We start from the raw sequence: 26,608 nt of genomic DNA, 5'->3' as shown, positions 1-26,608 counted from the left end.
GAAAAAGGACACATTTTCAGCTGTATGTGAAAATGTGCATAAAATGACGTGGGTAAATATCTTGCAACATCTAGACACGATATGACGGAGACTTGGCCATAAAGCCACTCACCTACAGCCGATATGTCAGCATACTGTTCCTCTGGAGTTCTCCGGAAATCATCCACCCCTCTTCTCTTTATTGTGGTGGCTCTTTTTAGCACTAAAAACACACATACCAAATCATTTATCTTATTATCTTATTATCTTTATGTATGTGTGTGTGTGTGTGTGTGTGTGTGTGTGTTTGTGTGTGTGTGTGTGTGTGTGTGTGTGTGTGTGTGTGTGTGTGTGTATATATATATATATATATATAAAGGTCAAACATCTTACCATCTAAAGCAGAATGTCCTGAATTCTTGTTCTCCTCTGCAAGCATCACCTCCTCTGCAAAATACAAGCGCATTTACATTTTATCAAGTTGTACACATAGAATTTACTGTAAAACTGGCATTTAAAATCTAATTTAATATTGGATATTGAAAGAAAGATTAAAAAATGTAAACAAACCAATGGAATAAGAAATATTACATATTTGTGACACTGATCATGTGCACTGATTTTCCTACAGTACTTCCATTGAAGCACAAGATGCATTCTGAACATGCTAAAGAACATGAACATTAGGTTTTTGGAATTTAACTGCTGTCATTAAAAGCATTCTGAAATGTATATATTTAGTTTATTTTTCACTTGAATTGTTATACTGATATACAGTATAGCAAATATAATTTGGCATAAAATAATAGCAAAATAGAAGCATTTTCTAGAAGCATTCTAGTCTTTTTTTAATGACACTGAGCATCTGCTGTAGAAAGGGGGCGATGCTGTGGCACAATGTGTTTTGACAGATTTGATTTACTTTTTTTTTGCATGGTGCATTTGCTAGCCCATTATGTAAGAATACCTGCACGGTCGATCCAGGCCCGATACCCATTCAGCTCCCTTTCGATCTGTTGCTGTCTTCTGAGCTTCATGAAGGCTCTTCGGTTCTCCACCCGCTCTCGCTCTTTAGCAAACTCCCTACACAAGCCAACAGCATGCAATTACACACACAGAGAATAACCACAGGGATGACACACTTAATTTATCAAAGTGTTTCACCTGCAGAGTGAAGGAATGAAAGGCAGAGAGAGAGGCTGCATCGTAATTTGCTTAAATTTTTTTACAAATTGAAAGCACACCGACTTCAAACCAATAGTCATTAGTCATCAGTCATTAGCTGCATTTCAATTACAGATTTGCACAAAACTTTTGCAATATTTTATATATATCAATTAAAAAACAAATGTGAAATGCCAGCGTTTCAATTAGCAGATGTTATGCAACTATCATTTTTTTCATCTCGCTAGAAGTCATGGCGACAGATGTTGGTAGATTAAAGGGTTAGTTCACCCAATAATCAAAATTATGTAATTAATAACTCACCCTCATGTCGTTCAAAACCAGTAAGACCACCATTTATCTTCAGAACACAGTTTAAGATATTTAAGATTTACTCCGAGAGCTCTCAGTCCCTCCACTGAAACTGTGTACTACTGTCCATGTCCAGAAAGGTTAGAAAAGCATCATCAAAGTAGTCCATGTGACATCAGAGAGTCAGATTTTTATTTGAAGCATCGAAAATACATTTTGGTCCAAAAATAGCAAAAACTACGACTTTATTCATCATTGTCTTCTCTTCCGTGTCTGTTGTCAGAGAGTTCAAAACAAAGCTGTTTGTGATATCTGGTTTGCGAACGAATCATTCGATGTAACAAGCATTAATGCAATAAGCATTAATCCACAAATGACTTAAGCTGTTAACTTTTTTTTCAACAGTTTCAATGGAGGGACTGAGAGCTCTCGGACTAAATCTAAAATATCTTAAACTGTTTTCCAAAGATAAACGGAGGTCTTACGGGTTTGGAACGACATGAGGGTGACATAATTTTGATTATTGGGTGAACTAACCTATTAATGTATAGAGCAGCCACCGCACTAGCCATTATTTTTAATTGAAGGAGATGAAGGTGTGTATCTCTAGCAAAGCAGTGCAGCGAACCAGTTCTGGAACATAGAACTGGTATAAACACAAGCATTTACTAGAGTGGCCACGATCAGCAGGTGGCCGTGTTGGAGCCATGAATGTCTATTTAAAGAAAAGTGTGTTTTCAGGTATCGCAGTAATGTTGTTGCCTTCATGTCATGGATAAACTGTGTGTTTCTCTGCAAAAGCACTTATTTGGCCTTTTGAAAGTGGATGCAATTAGAAATCAGTGGATAAGATTTATTTACAACACTGTTCCAGAACAGTACAACTTACTACTGACTGCTCAAATGTGGAATATGATGACATATAGAGTAATACATATTGTTTGTCGCTCTTACGATTACAAGTGCAGATATGGATTTAGGTTTACAAACAAAGTATCTTCCGTCTTTTGTGTGAAAAGATGACAGACAAATGCACTACATGTTCTGTATCACACTGGACACTCAAGCGGAGCTGAAGCAGCACACACGGTTTGTGCTTTTTCACTGGTCATCTTTTTTTTTTTTATTTGACTCAGGCTCAAATTGATGTGGTAAAATTCAAAGAAGTACATGTGATGAGGGAGTTTCAGTAGAACAGTGAACTGCGGTCAGGTGAGATGTTGTCAGGCCATATGTCAGTAAATCCTAATTTTCTTGTCAAGTCAGCCATTAGCTGTGCTCGTAGTGTTTGCTCTTCAACTACATGCACAAATGCAGTGGCGTACATTGTAGCCTAAATCATTTCATATTAAAGTACAAATGAAAGTATGAGCATGCAACGTTGTATTTATGAATACCGAGAAATTAGATATGTATAGAAAGAGAAACAGACAATGTCGCTGTATGTGTAATAACTTAATCTTATCTCTTGTCTCTAGAGATGAAGATAATACATCTCAAATTAAACTCTGATGTAACTCATTACCCAGGGTCGGCTCAGACATCAGTTTAGATGTGGTGTCATTTTGTCTTTGATTCCATTGAGGAAAACAGTACTTACCCTGACAGGACTCCTAATACCAGATTCAACACAAAGAAGGAGCCAATTATTATAAGAGGAATGAAGTAGAGCCAATTCCAAGTAGAGCCTAAGGCATCGTTTGTCTGTGCAAACACAAAACAGGAAGTGATCAAAACAATGAAAATAATACATTATGAATTTTGCAGTAGCTCCTAAATCTTCTTAATGCCTGGGTTGAAAGGGTCAGAAAACCATAAACCTAGCCCTTGTAATGGTGACGTTTCAGTGGTGCTTTGCTCAGCAGTGCAAAGAGTGTGATCACTCTGTGGGCAAGCGGCATTGTTGCCCAGCTGAGCCGAGAGGGTGTTCCCCACATCCCGACACAGCTGAGACAGCTCAGTTATGAGTGTGAAAAACACCTCTAACTGTGGCAGCATGACTCACGTCAACGCATGACACCATGTGACTGATTAAAAACACTTTGCAAGACATTCAAATTAGGAGATCAAGAATTAAAAACATATTTTTATAGTAATTGGGCCAAGAAAGGATAATTTTCACCTGATAATTTTCCATGAAGTACCAGAAATCAAACCTTTCAAGAAATGTTAAAAATAAAAATAAAAACAATTCTTGTTTTAATGGAATGTTGCAGTGTTACAACCTAAAAGTGCATGGCAGGTTTTTTCTAGGGATGCACCGAATCCAAGTTCGGATTCGGCCGAATACTGGGCTTTTTTGACAGGGTTCGGTTTCGCCCGTTGATTAAATGATGGTGTTTACATGAGGACCGTTCTGTTGCAATACAGAGCCAGTCACATCGGGTGGTGATGTGGAGATAAGCATTTTTTTTTCACTGCTGGCAAAAACGGCAAAGATCTACCCCTGTGCCCAGTGAAAGACTTTTCAGTACTGTTGGAGATATTCATTCCCACACTAGCAACCAGCTGTCACCTGTTAATGCAGAGCGTCTTGTTTTTTTTTTTAAAGGAAACTCTCATTTCATGTGAAAGGTTAGAGGTTTTATATTAATGTAATTATGATGCAGGAGATGTGTGTGATCTTCCGTAATATTTTTCGTAATATTTGGCTACTGTTCTAATCGTAGCCTAGTGTGGCGAGTGGGGCGGGGCCGAGAGGCGTGGGAACGAGGAGTGAGGCCAGGTGTATTGATTGAAGATGAGCTGCACAAGGCCTGGTACTCTCTCGTCCTTCACGGTCGTCGCTCCAGTTTTATATCCTTCCATCTCCTACGTGGGACTCGATACTGGCGGTGGGGAGCAGGTGCAGCTCATTTTCAATCACTACACCTGGCCTCACGCCTCTCGGCCCCGCCCCACTCGCCACACCTAGCCTACTATTATAAACGAAAACTGCCTACTATCCATGTTTATTGAGTAAATGTTCAATAACATTAATTTAAATTTAAATTGAAAGTCACCAAACATATTCTGGTTTAAAAAAGAAAAGAAAAACACTTTTCTTTGCATTGCTGCAATTTTATTGAAAGGTTTTGGTTTATACTTGTGTAAGCGGCTTATGGTAATTGTCAAAATAGTTTTTCCCAATTGTCATCCTGACATAATGTTGCCTATTCTTTAAAATAAAAATGAAATAATAAAATAAAAAAATACACTGCTGTGGACATTGTTTACTTCATTAATGTGCTTTACTGTGTTAATGGAATAAGCATGCGAGTAGGATTCGGTATTCGGTTTCGGATTCGGCCGAATCTTAAACGGTGGATTCAGTATTCGGCCGAACCCAAAAAATCTGGATTCGGTGCATCCCTATTTGCCACTTGGTAAAATCAGTCAATGTAGACATTCCCTCATCCTCAAAAATCACAAACAACATGAAACAACAGAGGTACAAACAGTAACACCTCCATTGTACGAATATGATAGGTCACAGATGGCTAGAATACGGAAAGAGGAAGTTCTTTAAGCCTAAACTGCAACTAGTTCAGTTAAAATGGACCAACTGTAAGTGCAATTTGATCTTTTAAAATTCTAATTATTATTATTTATTTATTTTTTGGGGGGGGGGGGGGGGGACAAAAGGAACAGGATTAGGAAACAACGTAAATGTAACCTGCCAGCATTAACACAACAGATCAGCGTCTCCCAAAATCATCGTACTGTATCAACAAAAAGAAAAGTCATGGTTGGAATTTTTCTAACAAAAAAACTCAACTAGCTTTGAAACCAGCCATTAAAATGTATTAAATGTGAAATACTACAAAGAAGCTAATTACTCTGTTTCATCTGATAAACAAAATGTGGTAGATTAATGTTCAAGCGAGTCAAGCGAGATCTCCTGATGAAGTCTTTAACATGATGCAATGATTCAACACTGGATTACAATGGTTTAAGATTATGTTTTTATGGATTAGGTTTACAATACGGAAGCATCATCACTTAGAGTGACCATATTTCCTCTTCCTCCTGGAAATGTCCTTGCCAGGATTTCAGGTTTTGGCTTTGTTATGCTATTGTTTACATAGCTGTCGAATGTAATGACTGAAAGGTTTGACCAGTAAAGTGCAGGCATTGTACATAATCAACCAATGGCTTTGGCTCAAAGCAATGTAAATACACATAACATCATATACAGTATTGTTCAAAATAATAGCAGTACAATGTGAATAACCAGAATAATCAAGGTTTTTCGTATATTTTTTTATTGCTACGTGGCAAACAAGTTACCAGTAGGTTCAGTAGATTCTCAGAAAACAAATGAGACCCAGCATTCATGATATGCACGCTCTTAAGGCTGTGCAATTGGGCAATTAGTTGAATTAGTTGAAAGGGGTGTGTTCAAAAAAATAGCAGTGTGGCATTCAATCACTGAGGTCATCAATTTTGCGAAGAAACAGGTGTGAATCAGGTGGCCCCTATTTAAGGATGAAGCCAACACTTGTTGAACATGCATTTGAAAGCTGAGGAAAATGGGTCGTTCAAGACATTGTTCAGAAGAACAGCGTACTTTGATTAAAAAGTTGATTAGAGAGGGGAAAACCTATAAAGAGGTGCAAAAAATGATAGGCTGTTCAGCTAAAATGATCTCCAATGCCTTAAAATGGAGAGCAAAACCAGAGAGACGTGGAAGAAAACGGAAGACAACCATCAAAATGGATAGAAGAATAACCAGAATGGCAAAGGCTCAGCCAATGATCACCTCCAGGATGATCAAAGACAGTCTGGAGTTACCTGTAAGTACTGTGACAGTTAGAAGACGTCTGTGTGAAGCTAATCTATTTTCAAGAATCCCCCGCAAAGTCCCTCTGTTAAAAAAAAGGCATGTGCAGAAGAGGTTACAATTTGCCAAAGAACACATCAACTGGCCTAAAGAGAAATGGAGGAACATTTTGTGGACTGATGAGAGTAAAATTGTTCTTTTTGGGTCCAAGGGCCACAGGCAGTTTGTGAGACGACCCCCAAACTCTGAATTCAAGCCACAGTACACAGTGAAGACAGTGAAGCATGGAGGTGCAAGCATCATGATATGGGCATGTTTCTCCTACTATGGTGTTGGGCCTATTTATCGCATACCAGGGATCATGGATCAGTTTGCATATGTTAAAATACTTGAAGAGGTCATGTTGCCCTATGCTGAAGAGGACATGCCCTTGAAATGGTTGTTTCAACAAGACAATGACCCAAAACACACTAGTAAACGGGCAAAGTCTTGGTTCCAAACCAACAAAATTAATGTTATGGAGTGGCCAGCCCAATCTCCAGACCTTAATCCAATTGAGAACTTGTAGGGTGATATCAAAAATGCTGTTTCTGAAGCAAAACCAAGAAATGTGAATGAATTGTGGAATGTTGTTAAAGAATCATGGAGTGGAATAACAGCTGAGAGGTGCCACAAGTTGGTTGACTCCATGCCACACAGATGTCAAGCAGTTTTAAAAAACTGTGGTCATACAACTAAATATTAGTTTAGTGATTCACAGGATTGCTAAATCCCAGAAAAAAAAAAAAATGTTTGTACAAAATAGTTTTGAGTTTGTACAGTCAAAGGTAGACACTGCTATTTTTTTGAACACCCCCCTTTCAACTAATTGCCCAATTGCACAGCCTTAAGAGCGTGCATATCATGAATGCTGGGTCTTGTTTGTTTTCTGACAATCTACTGAACCTACTGGTAACTTGTTTGCCACGTAGCAATAAAAAATATACTAAAAACCTTGATTATTCTGGTTAGTCACATTGTACTGCTATTATTTTGAACAATACTGTATAAGGACTGTAGAGAGTATAGGTGTGTTCGACTTGAAGCAGCTTTGTGCAGATCGATCATTGTATGACATCAAAATACTGCAAAAGCGATAAGAGAGCAGACAGCCTGTACTTCTGAATAGCTCTCGCTGAACTTTAATGTCATACACAGATTGTTCTGTGCAGCGCCACTTCAAGTCTAACAAACCTGAAGTCAGTAGGAAAACAAAGCCAAAATGCAGACATTTTAGGCAATTTAGAAGTCCTGGCCAGGACATGTTTGAGAAAAAGGGGAAGTATGGTCACCCTACATCATTTCAAGCACAGAAACAGAACTGCTACACATCAGTCAGCTGAGAGAAAAACTCACATTATAGAGTACAGCTGTCCAGCCTTCCATGGTGATGCACTGGAAGACAGTGAGTATTGAAAATAAGATGTTATCAAACTGAGTGATGCCATCGTTGGGTCCGGGAAAGTAGCCAGAGCAGTTATAATTTTCAGGACAATTCTTGGCCCCACATGGGAAATCAATGTCAGATGAGTCTGCTCTTTGAGAGTCTGCATGAGATGAGAAAGACAAATAAATAAATAAATAGTTTTTTTTTCATGAATTGCATACTGACTCTATAAGTTGTAAACTTTTGAATTTTTTATAATTTATCTGTGTCATTTTTCTACTTGTTTTAAGGTGTACTCACACTAAGCCATCTGAACCGTGCCGGAGTGCGTTTGACTGGTTCGTTTGACTAGTGTAATCGCTCCCTACTGTATTCAGGCATGGTTCATTTGGCCATCTCTGGCTCGCTTGGAAGAGGTGGGCCAGAGGATGGTTCAGTTGGGCTTAGAACAGCTACTGTTTTGCGTGCCCTACTGGCATCATTACGACCCCAAAAAAAACCTTCTATCAATACTACTACTACAGTACACTTTCAATTAATTTAATGAAGGGTGTGGTTCTCACCATACTGATGAACAGGAATTGTAGTTTGTGAATAAAGATGCAAATTCTTAATAATGATCCTCTGATACATGCAAGTGAAAATCACTGCTCGGGCTAAATTATTAATTTATTGGCAGTCTATTAGAGAAAGTGGGGTCCCACTTTATATTAGGTGGCCTTAACTACTATGTACTTACATAAAAAAATAAGTACAATGTACTTACTGTGTTCATATTGTATTGTAAAACACTTTTGCTGCTATTGAGGTGGGATGGGGTAAGGTTAGGGAGAGGGTTGGAGGTATGGGTAAGTTTAAGGGTGGGTTAAGGTGTAAAGTATGGGCAACAGTGTAATTATAAATGTAATTACAGAAATTAAATACAGATGTAATTACATGTCGGTTTTTTCTTAAATATAAATACAATGTAAAAACATGTATGTACACAATAAGTACATTGAACTAAATTATTAATTAAAATGTAAGTACATAGTAGTTAAGGCCACTTAATATAAAGTGGGTCCGAAAGTGGTTTTCTACCTGTTATCTGTATGACATAAGCATGCTCCGACCCGTAATGTTTAGTGCAAGTGTGAGTGCGGGCCAGACGGAGAGTGGGGACGTGGGACAGAAGCGCTCAGGCTCAGTTCAAGGCAACTGTGTCAAGTGTGAGTACACCCTTATGGATTGTTATCATGCAGCAAATAGAAGAGGCCAACAGAAGGATGAAGAATTTACTTCCCGTATGGGAGTAGCCAAGCAGTATTCCATTAAAAAATAAGAATGAAAAATTTAGATTTCATGGTGATTTTGCATGTTGGTAACCAAATGGTTTTGGGACCCATTGACTTTTGCTGTATGGAAAAAAAAATACTTTGGAAGACAACGGGACCTGAAACTTTGGTTACCAACATTCTTCAAAATATAATATTTTGTGTTCCATAGAAAAAAGAAATGCATAAATATTTGAGAGGGGAGTAAACGATAACACAATTTTAATTTTGGGGTGGATTATAGAAGTAGTTATCAGTGACCCAACTTTCACAAAAACCAGACCAAACTTTTTTTTTTTTTTTTTTAATTACATTTTTCATAATTGCTGAGTATTCTAAAGATTTAAACATTTTGTTTGGATCCCAGCCATCTGACAGGAACATAAATGCTATAATTATTTATATTAATGTACTCTGGATGTGTGAGTCTGTACACGTTCTTGTCTCCTTCAGAGTGTGATCTTTTTTACCTGTAATGTTTGAATAAGCTACACATCTTTTGTGGAGTCTTCCACTGTAGAACTCTAGTCCGATAATAGCAAACATGAGAATGGCAAAAAACAGCAGCAGACCAATCTGTAGCAGTGGCACCATAGCCTTCATTATGGATTTAAGAACTATTTGAAGACCTTTAAAAAAAACATGAATACATATAGATATCAATAAACCTATCATCTACACTTAAATATATCAAAATGTATTATTCATTCCTTCACATGTGGAAAAACTTTAACACTACAGCATCCACATGTAAAGTAATAACTATAACACTGTGTCCTAACCAAGTGTGATGTGACAAATTACAGGTATGTGGAGAGGTATTTTGGACCAATGAGACTTCTCTGTGCAGCTACCTAGATAATTAGACACCTAGCAACAAAGTAAATGCCTTGCATGTTGCTTGTTGCAGTTGTGACTGGATTTATGTCATTTTGTCACTTTGCACCTGATTAGGAGGCAGTGTTCTACTCCTTATTTCAAGTGAAACAACACAATGTGTGATTAAGAACTTCATAGAGCACCATAAACGTACTAGGAATGCCAGAAACCAGTTTAAGGGGCCGTAATACCCTCACAGCCCTTAGTGTGCGCAGGTCTAATGAAATATTCATGTGGGCTCCTGCTGTGGCCAGAATCCTGTTGACAAAATAAAAACAAACATAGGTTAGGCAAAGAAACTAAATCAACTGGAATTCTGCAGGATATATGAATATTTTACAAATATGTTAATAATAATGTTTTGTTAACTATGCAATCTCTTGTCTTAAAAAATTTTAATCAATCTATTGTTTTCTGTGAGTGATTAAAGAAGATGATTTTCACATCATTTTGAAGCAAAAATTATAGGCTACAAGATCCAGGTTTGACAGTCTTGTGAACAAATGTTGTTTATGTGTTTTATGGCCTTATTTCAGTGACTTCAAAATTGTAGTTTTTCACTAACAACGGTATAAATGTTGTTTTCTCAAAAACAGAATCATGTACATACAGGCTACATATTATTGTAGGCCAGTTTGTACTGAATACACTGTTTTCAGCCATGCATATGTTTCTAAGCAACTGAAAAAATCACAAAAGTCACTTCTCCAGACCCCCAAAACACCCTTAGACCTCAGAGGGTTAAATAATTTAGCCGGTGCTTTTATCCAAACTGACTTACAAATGAGGGATAATCACAAGCGGTTCATCAATACTAATCAAATAATACTGAATTACAAGAGCAAACCAAAACAAAATTATAGATAAAGTGAAATCAAAATGACAAGCTAGAGCTGAAGTATAAATGATTTATCCTTATTTATACTTAAATTCTATATTTGTTTTACTTTAAGATTAGATATGAATACACAATACTTAAAGGAATAAATGTATTTTGCTGTTGAGGAACTTGGGAAATCAAACCCATCCCTATTGATAAAGCTAGTAAAGGACCCTGCAATAATACAATGATTATTGTTGTTCTGATTAGAATGAACAGAATCTCTCGTCTCTCAGAGGGAACCCATCAAAGGCATGACTCATTATAAAATGCTAATGTTGTCCTTTATTTGCTGCACCACCGAAGAGGAAACAGCAACTCGTCTGTGATGCAGCAAGCAACAATCTAAGGGAAATGAGAGGAGCATAAGTGTGTGAGAGAGAAGCTTTTGTTGGCATCGTTCGTTTTTTTAGAGTTAACCACTGAATGCTATATGTGTAACCTGGGATGAACCGTCCTTTCCAACATCTCAACCAAAGCTGAAATTCTAGATTCTCTAATATCCCAGTTCACCTAGCACTCCCATTCCACCCCACTGAGATGAGAGACTGCCAAAGAAATGTGTATAAACTACACAGAGAGTGAGAGAGTCAGATGATAACAGCTTTGTACACAAAATGTGGTTTTAGCAGAAGCAACTGAGAACTTATCTCCACTGGTTTCCAAATTTTGAATTCAACAGATGTTTAACCTCTCTAGTATGTAACAGGTCAAGAATAGTCATGTAAAATACTGATTTAAATATTTGCTCTTATCAAAAGAAGCCTAGAAATAGATCAAAACAGATCAAACAGGAAATGCCAATTATCAGGCCTAAAAATATGGCACGTTAAACTAGCCTATATCATATCAAGAAGATTGCAGTAAAATTCATGTTAATGATGATAAGCTCTTGACATTTTTGCCTAATATGGATTAATCTAACAGCCTATCACACAACAGAATTAGATGTGACAACAGCCGGTCAGTGCATGTTGCTAATAAGTCTAAATTCTGTATGTCTCTGTGTGAATGAGTGACATAGTTTCGTCTAATATACAAACTCTAAGACATGTGAAGCTCACAATGTTTTCAGTATCTGCCATCTCAATATATGTGGACAGTTTGGATGAGCTTCATCTCCAGAGAGTCACATCACAACTTTTCACCATTTGATTTAAAAATCTACCATGGTCAAATACACACTCAAACTTAAAGAACTCACATCTACGAACAAACTGACAAAATAAATGTTTTGTTTAACTAAAATGAAGTATGATAGAAATATATTACTATTGTATAAAAAATAAAATGCATTACTCAAAGTAATAATAATAACAATATATCATACAACAATAACAATATTATCTCAGACAACCAAAACATTTTTATCCATGTTTTAATTTACAGTTTGGTTGTGCAGCATCTTATTTAACAAATATAAAAATACAATGTTTTGTTGTAAATTAATTGTTACATTTTCATTTGACTACACAAATCATTAATTTAAATATTTAACAATTTATTCAATCAAATTATTTTACATCATTTAATTAGTACACTGTGGCAGCAGATTAAATGGGTCTTATCTAATGTCAGTATGTTCAGAAGTATCCACAAATACAAAACTGTTAAATCTTTTTCCATTTGCATTCAAACTTTATTATCATAAGTTCAAAACAGCAATTCTTTTGACACAAATGCAAGCTACGGTATTTTGCAGCACATGCATCAGAGATAAAATAAGATTTCAATACAGCTTTACCAGCTCCTGTAGCCCACCTATAGTGAAATTAAGTGCACAGCACAAACCACAGAATATTTCCCCCATCAGTATTTTCACTTCATTTTCAGATGGGCTTTACAACAGTGGAATTTGAATCTCAGATTGTTCTGCATATTAGTCACATCTGGTGTGTCACGGTAGCAGGATGACAGCGATTCTAATTAGGACCTGAGAAAGAATTAAAATAGCAGCACAGGAATGAGATGAAAGACTTTACTGAAAGACTGCTAAAGAAAGACAGAAAATTGCTCCTAAAGCTTCTGGGAATTTAGTGCAATAAGCAAAAAAGAAAAAGAAAATTTATATATATATATATATATATATATATATATATATTTATTTTTATCTTAAAAGGGAAAATAAAGTATATGGGAAATGTTATGATGACCAGGATACTCTGAGATTTCTGACAATATTAAGTGGTGCATTTGTTAAGTGGCAGAATGATAGCTGTCACCAGGACATCTGTTATAAAAAGTTAATGAAACTATCATGCCTCCCGCAAGTATTGGGATGGATCCATTAGTACAAATCATATAACTTCAGCACATGTTCAGTTATGCTTATATGATTCATAACAGCTTGTGTTTATAACGTTAGCATTTACAAACCATAACTGCCTCGGGACAAACACTCTCTAATAGGGTTTCTCATTTTAACTGGTTAACCATTAACCGACCATATGAATCTGGGCCGATTAGTGACAGTGACAGTAAATAAATGGTATATAAATATATCAACATTCATTCATTATGTACAAATTAAGCTTTTAATGTGACTGAACCTTTAAAAGTACATTAAAATAGAAACGACACAAAGTTATTTAACATGGAAAGCAACAGAAATGTAGTAACTAAGTAATTTCCCCAGATAATTGTTACATATTGCAGGGCTGTGGGACACAGGACAGAAAAGCTATCAACTTGTTAATTCATTCCTATTAGACTTATTAATTTGTGGCAACTGTCCATGTTTCATAAATTGTTCTTCCTTAAACAACCCATGATTTAATTGAAATAAGAGAACAGATTAATAAATCCAACAAATTCATGATATCTGTAATTTCCCTTCTTGCAAGTTTACCACCGTAAGAGATTTGAGATCAGTGATTAAAAGTGAAAGACAATAAAATAAACCTGCAAAATTAGAGGGTTGTGCAGTAAGGATTTAGGAAAAGAAGCAATGCCTTAATATTATTGAATTTGTGGAAAATTATGACCAACCAGCAAACCAGAACAAAGCTGCATAAATGTAGGCTATGGGCTGGATCGCATCCTAAAGAATGGTCGCGATTTTGAAAAACAAGCTTACCGGAATGCAAAAATAAAATGATCTCAAACGTACGGTACACTCTCTTCAATTTATAAATTGATCATAACTACATATATTCATTTTATAATCCTGTGACTTATTCAGAATAAAACCTATTTAAATCAAGGGAGAAAGTTTTTTTTTTTCTTTTTTTGAGTAGCTTTTGCACATCCTGTCATGCCTGTGACTGGGTTCCACAGCAATTGCATTTTGCAGCATTAAGGTTAACAATTAATCGATGAATTGATCATTAATTTAAACGATGACCGATCATGGAAAGGATTGAAAATGTACATCCCTAGTTAATACTATACAAAATCAATTAAAAAAATTCAGTTAGAGTGTTCAGCTTGTTTATTTTCACATAAAAATATGTCATTCAGTTGCATAAAACAATGGTATACACTATGGGTGGCACGGTTCAACTTTTTCACAGTTCAGTTTGTTTCATGGTTTTAGAGTCACAGTTTCGGTACAGTTCGGTTTGTGCTATGTTAATGGAAAAACTATACTTTCTAATAAAAAAAAGAAGAAGAATATTCTATCCAACTACAAGCAACAGCACAAATAAATACAGAAATAGGTTAGGTACAGAAATTGAATTGAATTGATTACTTCAGAATTGAAGTAATCAAATGTAAAACAGCATTGCATATTGGACTGTATAAATTAAAGATTATTCTTTATTAAAGTTACAAAAGCTTTTTAATCAAGAGCAGTGAGTGATTTCTTTGTTTTTGCTGTTCGATTAAGACTGCCCCTTTAAGAGAATTCACTGATCCAATGCACTGATACAGTAGGCCTACATTTAGCCAGCTATGTCTGCTATAGGTTACTTATCAAGATGGGCATTTTGACATAATTTTTGTCTAAATTTGTCCATTTGTCCATTGTGTGTGTGCATTTCGGATGGGTTAAATGCAGAGCACAAATTCTGAGTATGGGTCACCATACTTGGCTGAATGTCACTTCACTTCATGTCACTTCATTTAAACACAATACTTAAGAGAGAGCTTAATATCTGCACGCGTTCTGAGGCGCGGGTTTGCATGCTTCGGATGAGCGCATGCACAAATCTTCACACTGCATGCGTGAGCTCGCTTCCTCTGGCTCTTAAATGTTTAAACTTGCAAAGCTTAAATTAAATTAGTTTAAACACAAAAAATAACATGTGCTGTTCAGGTCTCATCTGCCTGTGTGCGCTATCAGCACCCGGGTGATGATGGAATAAATGACTGCTTATATTCCAGAATACGGGATTTGTGTTGAACAAAAGTTTTGTCCAGGGTTGTGTTTTTTTTTTTGTTGTTGTTGTTGTTGTTAAATACTTTTATTATTATTTTTTTTTCTCATCGCTGTTGTTGTAATGTCTGGGAAGCCAGAATGCACATCCATTCCAAGTTTTTCTTTCAGCGAACCGTGCCACCCCTAGTATACACATTGACAATTATGATATTTGTCATAATTGTGCAGCCCAATTAATGCCGACGTGAAATGTTTACAAACTTTATAATAAACAATGTAAACATAGCTAGGCTATTTTAGTTCCCCTCACTCTACTTCACTTGCATTCCAATATCCACGTAAAACTAAGGACCCTATAATACACCCGGCGCAATGCTACGCAAGACACAGCGCAAGTGTGTTTGCTAGTTTCAGTCCAGCGCCGTTCGCATTTCCCCGTCCAACGTCATGTCGTTTAATTAGCAAATGCATTTGCGCCCATTTGTGCGCCCATTGGCGTGCTGGTCTAAAAAAGAGCTGTGTTCAGGTGCATCGCTGGCACATTGCTATTTTAGGGAGCTGAAAATAGACTGCACCATAGACCAACTCAAACGTGGTCTAAAGTCTAAAGTCAAAGGCGCAATATTTTTTTGGGTCCACAGTGTGCGTTGACTTTGCTCATTACACACAGGGATGCGCATCACACAAAAATGCCAAATGTAATGATGGATAGTCATTCCGTGTATTAGAATTAGGCTACCTATTTGCAACTCAGCCTATTGCTACTAATAATGATGAATGAAACTGGCTAATTAATTGAACAATCATGCCAATACACACTCATATATATTAACTGACTCATCGCATGGAGCTTTGCTGGATTCCTGCTTTCCCGTAGATGATCTGCTCACGCGATTTAACTTTGCGCACGAGAAGATCTGTTTCTTCGCTTGAGAAGCATTCAGCTTTTCCGCCAACAAATTCCGCCATGTAAATAGCGATCCGCCCTGGCGCGAGCGCATCCCGCTCTTAAAGGGAATGAGAGATGACACTCTGATTGGTGTATTGAATGATATGCCCATTACTCATTAAGAGAATAGGGACAACCCATTCCCAAAAATGCGCCCCAGCGCACGGACCATTCTTCCGTCGTTAATATAGCAAAAGTGGATTTGGACCTACCCTGAGTGCACCTGCGCCGTGTATTTTACACTTTGCATTTAGATTGTTAAAATAGGGCCCTAAAAACATCATGGCAGTAAGGTGATAATGCTTAAGGGCACAGGTTTTACTACATATTTAAACTGAGCAGTGTTTTTTTCCATATGTTTGACTAACTGTATTTTATTAACAATAAAAACAAATCGCCGTGCTTTTGTAAAATAGGCCTAAAGAACTTGGTAACATCAAATCTGCACTGGATATTAATATCCAAAGTGTAGTGAAACCACTATTAATTAGCACAGTAACAAGATCGGCAGTTTAAGACATTAACTTGTAAGCAGAAAACACAAGATACTTCTCTTTTCAATATGAATAAGGCTCTATTAGATAAATCTAAGACATATAAACGAATCTAACACATAAGCACACGCACTTACACATTCATACAAGTTGCAGGAATATAGAACATTAGGGAAAAATGAGTTTAAGAGAATGAGAATGTGGAATCCCAAGTTTACAGCAATATGTGAAATTGCATAGACATGAACAGCCTTCAGTCACTTAATTAACCCTCGCTTTGAGTTCCTCAATGAGGTTAAAATTATATTAGATACACCAGTACAAATGTGAGTCTGGAGGTAAAGTTACTTCGCATCTCCTGCTTAAAGGGGGTTCCCTTTGTTGTCGTTGAAAGGGGGTTTCCCGATGTTGCTGATTGGCTGGAAGTTCAGTAGTCGTTGAAGTGACATCTTGGGAAGCCTGTGGTTGGGCATTGGCTGACGATGCGGAGTTGTGGGCTTGTTGAAGTTGAACGGGCAGTCGAGGTCAGACTTGGAGACACAGCGTTACAAAACTTAACTCAGAACATGAAACTCTCAACGGAAAATAAAATAAAGTAAAAGAATAGAGGTAAAGGAACCATGCTAACAGTGATGACTAAAAGCATGACTAAAGAGCCAAATTTGACGGTGTCCTGAGTATTTCAACTGGCCTTTTGGCCACACCTCAAATGTTGTCTTGACCACTTAGATATTGTCTTTGCTTGGGGTATCATAAATCATATGTTATCCTATCAAGCACGTGTTCTGAATTTTCCTGCTCTTGCAGGGTATAATTTTGGACATGATTTCTATAAGAAGAATGTGATACATTTGACAAATAACTGATGGTCAGAAACATTTCAAGCAAGCAGACTGAAACGCATACATACTAAACATGAATATGAATTCTTAAACAATTCATTTTTTATTCATTCACTACTCATTAATATTTAAATGTCTGTAACCTAAAATATGCATTATGTGGTTAATAACACTGCATAGTTGTGATAATATGACAAGAGCAGTGCATGTCTGTCTCTGGCTCAGTGCCATCCAATGTGCGAAAACGCAGTTTGAATTTGGCAGTTATGTGACGTCACTGAACATTCTAAATCCCATTTGTGGGACCATACTCCCAGGGGCATGGAAATAAGAATCCCATATGTGGGACCGTACTGGTCAAAAGGTTAATGGGACACAGACACTTATCCTTTCAAATTTATTTAATTTCTAATTTAAAATATCCTTGGCGGTTAACGGTTAATAATCAGTTAACGAGCATCGGTTGTCGGTTAGGAGAAATAACCGAAATTAACATCACTACTCTATAAGCCTAGTGCCAAGATGCATTCATTTGTATATAAACATAAAAAAACATCAATTTCATGCATTTCATTCCCTCACTTTGAGAGGAGGCTGAGAGGAAGGAGAGAGATCTTGACTGTTTTCACTGAAAACAACATTGTGTGTGGGCGGGTCAGGAACACAAAGCTAGTGTGAAGACAATTCGCTGGCACTGAATGAACAGCATGACATGTTACCACTAAGAAAAGACCAAAAGACCATAAATATAGCACAGAATGTGCTTCCTGTGACTCATGTAAGCCTGCTGTATAGTTCATAGGAATGACTAAGATTTAAGTTTAAGCCCTTCAAATATATAGAAATGAAACTGTAGTATTGAGTACTACTGTATTTGTAACAAGTAAAGTAAATTGTCAAAAACATACAAAAATAATAAATAAAATAAAAAGGGAAACCCTGTAACCTGCATTGCAGTAATTCAGTGGTTCCCAACCTGGGGTGCTAAGTGGGGAGCCAAAGTGTTACAAGGGGGTGTGGAAGCAGATATGTTTTGAGGTAGGGCTGGGCAAAACAATTATAACAATAATTATTGTGACATAATTTTCCTCGATAAAACTATAACAAGAGTTTGATAAATATTCAATATAATCTATTTATGTGCCAAAAGCAAAATGGAACAGTGTTACACATTTTGAAGCCACATAGAGAATTCATTGGTTGGCTCAAAGTTCAAAAGGCCAAGCAAATTATTCTGTGATTTAAACTAATTTAAAGCCAGATGAAACAGCGCTGATAAACAGGAGAAACACTGTGTGTAACGAGACAGTCAGAAGACTTTTCATTCTACAAATTTCCATCATGTATCATGAAATTACTGTAGTAACACTAACGGCACCATGGTATTGTGGCAGAAATATGCAATATTGATATTGAATTTTATTATATTATTAATATAGATATGTATTAAACATATCAAAGGAATAATGGAATATAATTACAGTATTTTTTGATTTTCGACAGTGTTTGTGTACTTATGCTAAATGTGTTTAAACAACCTATTTTTCATACAAATGTATAGAAAATGTTCTTACAAATGTATAGAAAATGTTCTTATGAAGACAATGTAGCGCTAGTTTCCTATACAGCACACTGCAAATATGAAATTAATATGACAGTGGCCAAATTGATAAAAATTTTCGACCATGCATTCCAGTGAAAGCTTAATTCTCCTGTCCACATCCAATTCACATGGACAGATTGACCATCACGGACACCTGTTTTTATGTAGTCAACAAACGCACACGTCAAAAGATCTCACAGCAGGATTCAACAAAGTTTGCAAAGTTTGTGAAATTAAATGTTTATTAGATAATCAAAGACTAGTTTAAATTCTATAAATGTGTATTTGGTCAATGCTGACGGTAGATGATAAAGTATTATAGCGTTTGCCTTTCTATTGCTATCATAAAAAAATAAATGCTATTATACTTTTTCCTATACCATTAACTTTCTTTTTTAACAGTTCTGCCTAATCATTTTTTAACTAATGAAAAACTACTGAAACAGAGAATGGGAACTCTGCTCAGGCGCTGAAATTCTTAGCCATTTAAAAAAAAGTCCTGCATAAGCTACACATCGGCCAAAAAAAAAATATATATAAAATGCCAAACGCCTTTGACATACCAGATGACCATTAATCTTGAATTATGATTTAAGACAAGACATTTGTTTTGCAAGTTTCATCATCCGCCCGGCAATGTTTGATTACTTAAAGTAGAAGTGAAGCAGTCAGTTAAGTTAACATTATTTAGTAAAAAGTTTTCCACTTTGATTCAAAAATATAAAACAAACATGATTAATGTAACCATTTTAAAGAAAAAAGGATTTTTTGTTATAGCTTTTGGAGCAAGGCCGTCGCCATCTTGCAGTACCACCACGTGTGATGTCACAGGGTTGGTTCCCTCTGATGGCCAGTGCAGTAATATAAGCATTTCTTTATATTTCAAACACACAGATGTTATATTAACACACATGTGGTGGTACTGCAAGATGGCGGCGGCGCTCTTCCTCCCAAAGCTATAACAAAACATCCCTCTTCTTTTAAATGGTTACATTAAACATATTTGTTATGTATTTTTGGAGGGTCTTGAATACAGTACATGAAAGCCAATCTGCAGATTTGAGTTAACAGAATCCATACAAATTTGCTTAGTGTATGATGGTCACAGGCTTTGTTTTTTTAGTTTCAGACTATGAATCTGTCCAGTTGGTGGATATCATGCTTTATATTTTGAGCTGATTTTAGAACATATCTTGTTACATTTGTCAAGCAATTCCTAGCAACAAGATGCATGTTTCTGTGTGAGTTTTTTTGTGATCAGAACAACTTTAAAGACTGGTAGTGTATGATCCTGTTTTTTTTTTTTTTTTTTTTAAGTAGTGTAGTGTAGAAAAGTAATAGAACAAGTCTCCTCAACATTTGCTTGCAACATCAAATTAAATGTCCACAGCAAATAATGTGTTTCTGTACAAATCCCTTAGAAAGAGCAACAGAAATAATGCTGTTTGCCTTAGCAAACACTGGCTATTCTGAAAAAAAGACATACAATGTCTGTTGATGGTACAATCTCCATCAGCCAACATAATCTTTTGCAGATCCCAACTTTAACATGTAAGAGCTCTTTTGCAGATCCCAACTTTAACAATGTAAGAGCTCTTTTTCAGATCCCAACTTTAACATGTAAGAGCTCTTTTGCAGATCCCAACTTTAACAATGTAAGAGCTCTTTTTCAGATCCCAACTTTAACATGTAAGAGCTCTGTGACATTTAAAATAACACCTAATTTGATCTGCAAACCAAATGTCAATATGTGTAAATCCACTCAAGATTTCTTAGATGATATCATATGCATTTTATAAGTCTGTGTCCATCACTATATATATATTGTAGTATTTCCTCTTCTGTCATTTAGCCAGACACTGCCGTTAATTATCCCTCTCTGCCCATTGCAGAAACACGGCTCTTTGATGAGCCCCTGACTCACACATGCAACCGTTACATTGTGACAGATGGCATATGAATCATTAAGACACCAGCAGATCAATTATTAATCACGGGTAAAGAGCAAACACTTAACTAATTGTCAAACACGCAGGGAAAAACAGACAAAGAGAGAGAGTGACAGAAAAAGTAAAAGACAGAAAGAGGCATAGCAGACATCTGAAACCATTTAGAAATTACAAATGAGTGCTAATGACGGCCGATCAGAGTGTTTTAACCCTTGATCTAATTTATTTATTTTGACTTATAAAGCAATCAGTAATAGGCTACTTTCACACAGCAGCATAATAATGTTGTGAGTCCTTTTTAGAGTGCACTAAAATAAAGATATTCAAATATTGTCTTGGACGAAGGGGGATTTGGATTCAAAAAGTCAGACAACCCCTGAGCTAAGCGTTAAAAAATCTGTTGTTGTATATTCATTCATTCATTCATTTATGTATATATGTAATTATATAATATTTCTATGTTGCAGTCTTTTAGTTGCCAATGAGCAGGGTCTGAACATATTATTCCTGTTTGATCATTACAATAGGACCTGATATGATTAGACAGATACAGAGTGTCCCAGCCAGTTATTACCCATCCTGTCAGTGTGCCAAGCCAGTGAAGGAGAAATTACAGGCCCCAGAACAGGCCGTCGTTCTGAAGGAAATTGTTTACCCGAATGACTTTAAATAGAGAGCAGAGATTAGCCACAAGAAAGGAAAGTTTTGCATCCAATTTTATCTGCTAATTCCTTCATTTAACTCTCTATTTGTAACATCTCTGGTGTTGGACCTTTTCAATATAACTTAGAATCCATTTCCAGAGTTCATTAGTTTTACAATAATAATGATAATAATAATAATCATAATAATCATAATAATAATAATACAGTAAATGGCTTAATGAAAAACACAGTAGCATTATTAAAATCTAAACATGTATTTTCCCACAATAAAATAATGTTAAATATCACATATCATATTTTTTAAAGCTGATTCAGTGACATGTACAGTAATGGTCCAAATGAACTGATTCACTAAAATTAATCAGATTTCCCTATGCTTCGCCTCAACACATTGATCTCAGTTTGCTTTTTAAAGCCCTCAACAGACTATCAGTTCAGCTTGTAGCCATAGACGGACGAGTCCCTAGATGAGCAGATCATGGTATCTTTTTAACTGCCTTTGGCGGACAGACGGGAGTCTTAGCAGCAAGAATTAAACAGAAGGTTATGGTCAAGTCAGAAGAGACCACCCACTAGTCTCAATGAACACTTATATTACTGGAAACAGCAATTCCAATACTCACAAAAGGCAAAATCACACAATGCTGTGTTTCGTAGCTCTTAGAGGCTTGCTGTTATTACCTGCTCTTTTCCGTTTTATTGCTAAAGTGTAAGACAGTGAGAAAAAGAGAACGAAAAAAGAAAAAGAGAGGGTGGAATTGACAGCTCTCTAAACTATAGTGCAGAATGTTCTACTGTGTCATTAAAGTTATTTCTTCACTTAATATCATACGATCGTTATCATTGTCATTTGCATCAAGATAACTTGGCAACAAATATATTCCCTTTTTTATGTAATGCCAACTATAAGCAACTAGTATGAAAGCAATCACGTCAAATTTGTAAATGTGAGCCGATACCGATGACATAAAATCTGCTGCATATTTCAAATATATATATTTTTACATTTATAATAATAAAAAACAACAATTTAGTTAATAAACATACATTAGCAAACGTTTGGAATTATTGCGTTTTTTGAAAACAAGTTTTTATGTTCACCAAGGATGCATTACTTGATCAAAAATACAATAAAAATGTTAAAATATTATTACAGTTTAAAAGAAAAAGTTTTACATTTTAATATATTTAAAAATGTAATTTATTCCTGGGATAGTGAAGCAAAATTTTCAGCAGCCATGACTCCAGTCTTCAGTGTCACATGATCATTCAGAAATCATACTAAATGCTGATTTGGTGATCAATGCTAAAAACAGTTTTTGCTGTTCAGTACTTTTGTGGAAACCATGATACATTTTTTAACAAGAACAGAATTTATCTTAAATATATATTTTTTGCAATATTATAAATGTCTTTAATGTCAAATCTTTATCTTTTAAATGTCTATTTATTTTTTTTAACAAAATATTATTACAAACTTCAGAATTGTAGCTTATCACAGTTTCCACAAAAATGTTTAGCAGCAAAAACTGTTGTCAATATCATTAATAATAGGAAATATTTCTTAAGCAACAAATCATAATATCTGAAAATTTTATTTTGCATTATAGGAATACATTATATTTTATACACAAACTTCACTTCTGAATGCTTACATTACTGGTTTTCCAGCCACAGAAGAAGCCGTTTTTTAACAAACCTGTAATTCATCCTGGAGTTGTATTATAACAGCTGCTGGTGAGAAATACCAGCCTTTGCACTTCTTCAGACAACAGCACTGACACAAGCCTATTAAAATATCACTGACTAACTTCAACTACATCTCTCTGAATCACACACTCCACCAACATGCTTTCCAAACACTTGACCATGTGATCATCATCCAGTAAATTGATCATGAAGAGATATCGAACTGTCAAGTTCACTTTGCTTTGAAAAGATAGTGAGTTTGCGAAAATCTATTCAAAACCATTCATTCTTTTTTATTAAATAAAAAGCTGTCAAACATCTTTACTTTCCATAGACTCACAGACTGGTTTGAAAAGATTTTGCAAGTGATTTATTTTTCGTATATTTGTTCAATAAAAGAGGTGCAGTGCTTACTTTTCAAGTATATTTTTGTCCAAAACAATAAATCAAAAATAAATAACCCTAATTAGCCCATTTAATCGAACCTGAATGTGTGTTTTCATTTTGATTGGCTGATTTCAAAACAGCAAGCAATGGCCTACACTTAAGAGATTTAACATTGTGTTGTTTCAACAATGGTTTCATTAATTTAATAATTAAAAAATATATACATTCCTAAGGAAACTATAATATAATAATGTTAGTAAAACAGCACAGAATAGATTATTGAGCTCGTCAGTTTATCAGAAAATATGGACTTAAAAACATCAAGCTTTACTTCCAAAAATGTACTCTAATGCTCTAAGTAAAATGATGCATGGTTAACTTTGCCTTTTAATACCGAGGAATTAAACAGAATTTTGAGCGTACCCATTTGTAACTATAGATTACCTCCACAGTACCTACTCATAGATATAAAGGAACAATATGCAATGTTTGGGGACTAAGGGGGTAATAACCTGCAAAATTATAAAGCATTTATACTGTAAGTATTGATTGGTATGCATGACCTACTGTGTTAAGCAACAGTATGATTTAGAACAAGTTGTGTAATTGCAATAACACAAAATATATATTTTTACACTTAGTACTGGCTACTTATTATATTATTACAACATGTATCTTACCTGACATTGATACAAACAAGCAAACTATAGTATAATATAGTATAATTTAGTTATTATGGTAAAGTTAAACAACTTTTTTTTTTTTTTACCACATTTTACTTTAGAATATATGCTATAGTATTTACTCATGTTTTTTTTTTCATATGGGATCGTGGAGAGTACTAAAGTATGGGGAAATTATGTAATGAGTTTCTGCTATGATTTGGGTTAGAAATTTCCATATGAAAATTTACATGATAAAAGAGCATTGCATATGGTCATCTCATCTGTATCCTGCTCCTCCCAAGATATAACATAAATATAACACCATAATTCCCAGCACGTACAAGTTTTTTTTTTTGGCTTGTGGCAAGTAGAATAAAATGTACTACAACATTTTCCTTAACTACCATGCAAACATACACTCTTGTTATACAGTATGTAGTCATTGTGTAAGGGTAACATCTGTGGGCTGTAATTTAAAGTAACCCCTTGTTACCCTCGTTACGTGTAGTTACTGTGTAAGCTTCATTGAAACTGCAGAAAGAAAGACATGAGAATCTTGGATGACATAGGGACTTATCAGGATTTTTTTTATTTGTGTTTGTCATAAAATTATGAACAAATGCAATAAAACAACACCATGTGTTAATATTTAAAGGGTTTTCTGTACATATAGATTTTTATATATATATAAATGTAAAATTTAGGGTTAGGGTAGGGTTATATTTTAAATTCAGGTATGCCTAATTCTGTAAAAATGCAAACTATGCAAGAGGGCTGAAGAGGTTTTAACCACAGATTCTGTAGCACAATCATGGCTGTTTTGTGGTTCCCATGGCTAACTATAGTAACAATTTTTCTTTTTTCTTTAACTATGGTATAAACATGTCTAATTTTCATAAGGTACAGGGTATACCCAGGGGTTAAGGTGTGCTGGAGCCCATCAGAGTGGAACTGACTGTCACCTACTGACTGTTGTATATTCTCTATTTTGTTATACTATTAAGTTTGTGTACTTTAGAAGTCCTTTGTTATTTTATTATTTATGACTTGACATGTATGAAGGTTTTTTGCAATGTATTTTTCTTATGTTTTTCTATTGTGATCACAGGTGAAAACAGCAGGGGGAGGCCTTTTCTGGTCCCTCATATACTGCAGGTACAAACTTTGCAAGCATATGCAAAAGATCTGAAGAAATTCATTGACTCCTGCCCATAGCAAAATTGACTATGCCTATTAAAAATAAATTTAGAACATGATTTGTTTGTTTGTTTTGTGTGTGTGTGTGTGTGTGTGTGTGTGTGTGTGTGTGTGTGTGTGTGTGTGTGTGTGTGTGTGTGTGCATGTGTGCGTGTATGTGTGTGTTTACTGTTCTTTGTATATTGTATAAGTGGTTGCAAATCTGTTTTTTCTGTATTCTGTTCTTGAAAAATCTCTGTTAAAATGTTGTTAAATAAAAAAGATATTTATTTGTAACAGTTAACTATATAATACATTTCATTGTTAATACATTTTAAACATCTATTGTAGCATAACTAAAATTATTTAACGTTACACTTACACAGTAACTACATACATGAAGAGGGTAACAAGGGATCACTTTAAATTACAGCCTGCATATGTTACATTTACACATTAACAACACGTGTGACAGTGCACGAGGGAGGGAAGAGGAGACACTGGAGAATACTTATTCTTTGAATTTAATTTCACAATCAACAAAGGTCAACACTCAGGAATTCAGTTATGACATTTGTACCACAACGTTTAACAGCAGACAAAGGAACTCAGCACAAGGAAAACTATTTAAACACATGACAGGATAATGGGATGAAACACACCTGGGATCAAATGAACTAATAACTCAAAAACAAATAGAGACAAATTCACATGACGAGGACATTCAGGAGGGACTAAATAAGGAAAACAGGTACATACATGTGACAATGTAACAAGAGCCCACAGATGTTATGCTTACACAGTAACTACACTTAACAAGATGGTAACAAGGGATCACTAAATTACAGCCCATGGATGTTACACTTACACAGCAATTGCACATAACAAGAGAGTAAGAAGGGATCACTTTAAACTACAGCCTCTTATACAGTACATATAACAAGGGTGAATGTTTGCGGTGAGCATGATGACCAAGTACCATCAAGACCATCCTTGTTGATCCTGGAACAACATTCCAATTAACCAAACAGAATTGAGAACTTTTCAGAAAATATCTGTTCAAGGCTTAAAATCAGGGTTAGGTGCTTCTTTACCCTTGTTAATCAGCTATCATTTCACACTGATTTTAGGAATAAATTATGGGTAGGGTTAG

General features: G+C 35.5%; 1 protein-coding gene across 1 annotated transcript in view; it reads right to left on the bottom strand.

Annotated features, from left to right (window-relative positions):
• Positions 1 to 26,608, bottom strand: part of LOC113098062 (voltage-dependent R-type calcium channel subunit alpha-1E-like) — a 68,281-nt gene that overhangs the window by 14,021 nt on the left and 27,652 nt on the right. The window contains exons 6-12 of the mRNA XM_026263040.1: positions 9,990 to 10,093; positions 9,427 to 9,585; positions 7,613 to 7,803; positions 3,056 to 3,159; positions 947 to 1,062; positions 373 to 426; positions 113 to 202 (exon numbers count right to left, since the gene is read on the bottom strand). Coding sequence (XP_026118825.1) covers positions 113 to 202; positions 373 to 426; positions 947 to 1,062; positions 3,056 to 3,159; positions 7,613 to 7,803; positions 9,427 to 9,585; positions 9,990 to 10,093 — 818 coding nt within the window. The remainder of the gene's footprint in view (positions 1 to 112; positions 203 to 372; positions 427 to 946; positions 1,063 to 3,055; positions 3,160 to 7,612; positions 7,804 to 9,426; positions 9,586 to 9,989; positions 10,094 to 26,608) is intronic.

This window comes from Carassius auratus, unplaced genomic scaffold, assembly GCF_003368295.1.
Source record: "Carassius auratus strain Wakin unplaced genomic scaffold, ASM336829v1 scaf_tig00216409, whole genome shotgun sequence".
In the NCBI taxonomy this organism is placed as follows: Eukaryota; Metazoa; Chordata; class Actinopteri; order Cypriniformes; family Cyprinidae; genus Carassius; species Carassius auratus.
Note: the sequence above shows the minus strand (reverse complement) of the source record. Positions and strands in the feature narration are given on the sequence as shown.